At 49.8% G+C, this 5,681-nt stretch overlaps 1 protein-coding gene across 1 annotated transcript; it reads right to left on the bottom strand.

Annotated features, from left to right (window-relative positions):
• Positions 1-3,750: 3,750 nt before the first annotated feature.
• On the bottom strand, positions 3,751-5,013 carry LOC123052137 (flavonol 3-sulfotransferase). The gene has a single exon (XM_044475243.1). It carries the CDS (start codon positions 4,923-4,925, stop codon positions 3,906-3,908), a length of 1,020 nt encoding a protein of 339 aa, XP_044331178.1. The 5' UTR covers positions 4,926-5,013; the 3' UTR covers positions 3,751-3,905.
• Between the last annotated feature and the right edge of the window lie 668 nt (positions 5,014-5,681).

Genomic DNA, 5,681 nt, shown 5'->3' with positions numbered 1-5,681 from the left:
AGAGTTCCGTTAGCACAACGGCGTGGTGCCGCTGATGATGAAGTTACCGGCGCAGGGCTTCGCCTAAGCACTACGACGATATGACTGAGGTGTGTAACTATGGAGGGGGGCACCGCACGAGGCTAAGAGAAACTTGTGTGTCTTTGGGGTGCTCCCCTCCCCCGTATATAAAGGAGGGAGGGAGGAGGCGGCCGGCCTAGGGGGCGCGCCAAGAGTATGGAGTCCTACTAGGACTTCTCCTAGTAGGAATCTTTTTTCCTTTTCGGAGTAGGAGAGAAGGAAAGGGGGAAAGAGAGAGGGAGTAGGAAAGGGCAAGGGGGGCGCCGCCCCCTTCCCCTAGTCCAATTCAGACCCATGGTGGGGCACCACCTCCCCTTTGGTATGCCTCCTCCTTTCCCGTATGGCCCAATAAGGCCCATTACTTCTCCCGGTGAATTCTCGTAACTCCCCGATACTTCGAAAAATACCCGAATCACTCGGAATCTTTCCGATGTTCGAATATAGCCTTCCAATGTATGAATCTTTACCTCTCGACCATTTCGAGGCTCCTCGTCATGTCTGTGATCTCATCCGGGACTCCGAACAAACTTCGGTCATCAAATCACATAACTCATAATACAAATCGTCATCGAACGTTAAGCGTGCGGACCCTACGGGTTCGAGAACTATGTAGACATGACCGAGACACATCTCCGGTCAATAACCAATAGCGGAACCTGGATGCTCATATTGGCTCCTACATATTCTACGAAGATCTTTATCGGTCAAATCGCATAACAACGTACGTTGTTCCATTTGTCATCGGTATGTTACTTGCCCGAGATTAGATCGTCGGTATCATCATACCTAGTTCAATCTCGTTATCGGCAAGTCTCTTTACTTGTTCCGTAATGCATCATCCCGCAACTAACTCATTAGTCACATTGCTTGCAAAGCTTATAGTGATGTGCATTAACGAGAGGGCCCAGAGATACCTATCCGATACATGGAGTGACAAATCCTAATCTCGATCTATGCCAACCCAACAAACACTTTCGGAGACACCTATAGAGCATCTTTATAATCACTCAGTTACGTTGTGACGTTTGATAGCACACAAGGTGTTCCTCCGGTATTCGGGAGTTGCATAATGTCATAGTCAGAGGAACATGTATAAGTCATGAGGAAAGCAATAGCAATAAAACTTAACAATCATAATGCTAAGCTAACGGATGGGTCTTGTCCATCACATCATTCTCTAATGATGTGATCCCGTTCATCAAATGACAACACATGTCCATGGTCAGGAAACTTAACCATCTTTGATTAACGAGCTAGTCAAGTAGAGGCATACTAGGGACACTCTATTTTATCTATGTATTCACACATGTACTAAGTTTCCGGTTAATACAATTCTAGCATGAATAATAAACATTTATCATGATATAAGGAAATATAAATAACAACTTTATTATTTCCTCTAGGGCATATTTCCTTCAGCAACCACATTGAGCCTATTAGTCGCTACTTTGGTGAATATTTTGAAGCTGACATTAAGGAGGCATATCGGTATCTATTGTTGGATCCGTACAGCCTCCTTTGTCTTGGGCAACAAAACAATCTCTCCAAAATTTATCCTGGATAGGTCAAGTTGGCCGGCATGAAGATAATTGAACAACTCCATTAGGTCAGTCTTGATGACATCCCAGAAGTTCTGATAGAACTCTGCGGGGAATCCATCATGTCCTGGAGCTTTATTGTGTTCCATTTGAAACGCCGCAGCTCTCACCTCCTCTTTAGAGAAAGGTGCCGTCAGGATATCATTCTCTTTAGTCGTGACTTGTGGAATATCATCTATTCGGGTCTCATCGAGACTGAAGTTCCCTTCATCTGGAGCCCCAAATAGAGACTTGTAGTATTTTGTTATATAACGCTTAAGCTCTTCTTGGCCTTTGATCCGTCCCTCATCCTATTCGAGACTAAAAATACACTTTTTCGGTGTCGCCCATTGGCAACCAATTGGAAATAACGTGTATTGCTATCTCCCTCGAGAATGAATTGGGCGCCGGATCTTCGATACCACTTGAGTTCCTCTTCTCGCAATAGACGTGCCATTTGCTCATTGGATTGATTTTTTATGTCAATCTCATGTTGAGACAAAGTGCGAGTCTCTGTGATTTTGTCGAGGTCATCAATAATAGTGGAAAGACGTTGATTTTCTTTTCTATATATGCCACTGGTGTGTTTCGCCCATCCAGTTAGGAACTGCCTTGCGGCTCGAATTTTGAAGTTCCATCTCTGAATTAGTGTGCGACCAACGGCGGGCCTCTCCCATACATTCTTAACCATATTTGCAAAGCCATCACGTTGTAACCATCCCAATTCGAATTTGAATGGGCGGCGAGCAGTGGGAGGACTAGCAGAGTTAGACTCAAGAATGATGGGTGCATGGTCCGAAAGTGTCTCAATACGCTCTAGGGAACGCACTATTACCAGAGGGAATTTTAGTTCCCATTTGATATCCATGAGTACCCGATCGAGTTTCTCGTATGTCGGCACCGGACGATTATTGGCCCAAGTGAATTGTCGCCCCGACATACTGGCTTCCCCAAGATTCAAACTGGCAATCACAGCGTTGAATAAGAAAGGCCATTGAGTGTCAAAACGATCGTTATTTTTCTCTTCCTGGTACCTAAGGATATTAAAGTCGCCTCCAATAAGCATTGGGTGTGGATTATCCTTAGCCATGTTCACCAATTCCCGCAGGAAAGCGGATTTATTCTCATCTTGGACAGCCCCATAGACCGCGGCCAGACTCCATGTAAAATTATCAGCTCTGTTTCGGAGATGGAATTTGATGTGAAATTCACCAAACGAAAAAGATAACAATTCCATGGTTGTTGTCTGTATCCCAAGTAAGATTCCTCCGGACCTTCCACGTGGTGGTAAACAATGCCATGTGTAGTCAAAACCACCAGATAGGTGGTCAAAGACATGTGCACGGAAGTCACATTTACCTGCCTCGGAAATTGCTACAAAATCCAGCCCATGCTCTCGCACACAATCGCCGACGTGTTTTTATGTTTAGCCAAGTCTGAAAGACCTCTGCTATTCCAAAACATGCCTCTCATGTGGAAACTCGGGTTGGGTTGGAATAAGATTCAGACTTACGCGAAGACGCAGTGAAGTCACAAAACATAGACCCTGGTCGTGCATCATCTAATCCAACCTCAGTTACCGCACCAACCAAGTGGGAGAGAAGCGGACCACTTGTGGCCGCCGATTCCTCCTCCTCAGTTTCAGGGTACGGCATGGGGCTTGAACACTTAGGAGAAACCTTTAATCGGTCCATCTCCATGTGTTTTAGCGCCCCCACCGACATACGCACATCATTATTATTTTTTCCAATTGTAATTCCGACGTTATTTAAACTAAAACAAATACGAGTACCAGAAGAAAAAAATGATTTATTGCAAGGTGTACCTATCGGTGAGTCCAAATTACGGCTCCGCCTGAGGCCGCATCGCCTTCGAGAGAGAATTCTCGTCCGTGGTCTAGGGCCCGTCAGCAGAGGAGAAGTGACGGTCGCTACGCCGGATGGGAGTAGTCTTCAGTCGGAGTAGAATGGCGCGTCGGTGGCGGCGTTGGAGCAGACCGAGGCGATCCCAACGGTGCAGCAGCCCCAGGCCCCGGTGGTAGTAAAACCGTGGGGCTTGTGCACCAATAATCCTTTGATGCTGACAAGTTCGGTGAACGAAACAAACGTGTCACTTATCGTCAAAATGTTGCAATCGACAATCGTAGTTAAACCTTTATTCGATGATGTAAGCAGTGATTGTGCCGAGAACAGCATCTTTATTCTAAATCAACGGGCACCAGCAGCCAAGCATACAGTACAATCGAATCACGCATGCAGATTGTCCAGATCACGGAGCCGCGAGCCCCGTGCCGCGGAACTTGTCACGGACGACCTCATCCAGCCGCGTCGCCATCTCCGGCGTCATGTGGTTCACCCAGTCGCCGGCGACCCCTTTCCTGAAGAAAGAGTCCCGGGGCATGGCGTGGTACGCCCCCGCCGATCCCTTCTTGTTCACCTCCAGCCCCTTCATCTTCTCGAAGCTGCACAGCTCCACCACCGCCTCCACGGCGCCGGCGCCCTCCTCGGCGGGCGAGAACGGCCGGCCCATGAACTCCGCCAGCCGCCTCACGTGCTTGCCCGTGTCCAGCAGCAGGTCTTCGTACCTGAGGAAGAGCACCCTGTCAGGCCGCGCGAGGCTCGCGCGCCAGTAGCTGAGCACGTGGTCCCAGATCGGGCCGACGGCCACGGCGCCGTCGCAGACGTGCTCGAACAGCTCCGCGAACGGGAGGTCCGGCTGCCGGCGCCGGAGGAAGTGCCACAGCGACACGACCATGTCCTTGGGGTCCCTGCAGACGTACACGACCTTACAGCCGGCGACGTCCGCGCCGGTGACCGACTCGGGGAGCAGGGTGTGCGGCATGTGCGTGTTCATGAGGCGCGGCGACGGGAGCCTCTCCAGCTTGGCCTCCTGCCCGTCCGCGAAGATCTCGTCCAGGAACGGGATGCAGTCGTGCGGGTTGAGGCGGAGGAGCGGGTGCTGCGCCGGCGCCGGGTACGCGTCGCGCGTCATGGTGGCGAAGGCCAGCGCCTTGAGCCACGTGGTGCCGCACTTGGGGTAGCTGGCGAGGATCACGTCGTCGGCGCGTGGGACGAAGCGCCGCTGGAAGACGACGGTGCCCGCCACCCAGTGGTCCGGCAGCCAGAAGCCCTGGTACAGGCGCAGCTCCAGGCCGGCCTGATTCTTGCGCGGCAGCGCTGCCACGAGGCTCCCGAACTCCTCCTTGGCTGGCCGCTTCGGCACCGTGCCGTCGTCGACGTCCGTGAACGGAACAGGGCCGGAAGTCCACTTGGTGGCGATGGCGGCCATTGGAGATGGATGGAAACAGACTGACTGTCCGCACGCGGCGTCGCGCGCGAGCAGAAAAGTGTAGTGTGCTCAATCAAGTGAGAGCAGGCTGACACTTCCACTCCTTTGGGGAAGAATATATAGTAGTAGAACGTTGCCACGTTGCATCACGCATGTGCCTTTTGTTCACTTAATTAATTAACGATGGATCAAATTTTGACTTTGAAATGTCGAAAGCGAAATGGTACCTTGCCGTGCCCGCCAAGGAGCAGACCCCAACCTCATCATGCTTTAGTTTTGTTTTCCTCCTAAAGAAAGGGATTATGCATAGTTGCAGTCTTGTAGTACTAGAATAGTACAAGAGTGAGAATGATGAAATACAAATCGACACGTTCGAGTAGGGTTATAAATACGAGTTTAGCTCAAATAAATTGGAAGTTAGGAAATGCAAATTGAAAAAGGTATATTTTGAAATTGAATATGAGAGAAAAAAAGGAATGTGGGGATGAATATTGTGGATCTCTGACTTGTTGTCAGGGCTCCGGGTGAAAACCCTAGTATGTTATCTTGGGCATGGCTGAAAATCCTAGTATGTTCTTTCGCTCAGCGTCTTGTCATGTTGTGTCATCACATTCTTGGGGGCATTGTCGGGGAGCTCGGATGCCTATTGGTCAATGCGCGTCTGTGGCTTTGGGCATGCTTTGATCCTGGTGTGAAACTTCTTCGACTGGCATGAGATTGTCTCTTTTGTCTCCTACCTTTTACACGTGGCCTTAT

This window comes from Triticum aestivum, chromosome 2D (assembly GCF_018294505.1).
Source record: "Triticum aestivum cultivar Chinese Spring chromosome 2D, IWGSC CS RefSeq v2.1, whole genome shotgun sequence".
NCBI lineage: Eukaryota > Viridiplantae > Streptophyta > Magnoliopsida > Poales > Poaceae > Triticum > Triticum aestivum.
This window is presented reverse-complemented; position numbering and strand designations above follow the sequence as displayed.

Bases quoted from the DNA above. Each gene is read 5' to 3' on its own strand.
- LOC123052137 (XM_044475243.1), bottom strand. From the start codon at position 4,925: ATGGCCGCCATCGCCACCAAGTGGACTTCCGGCCCTGTTCCGTTCACG.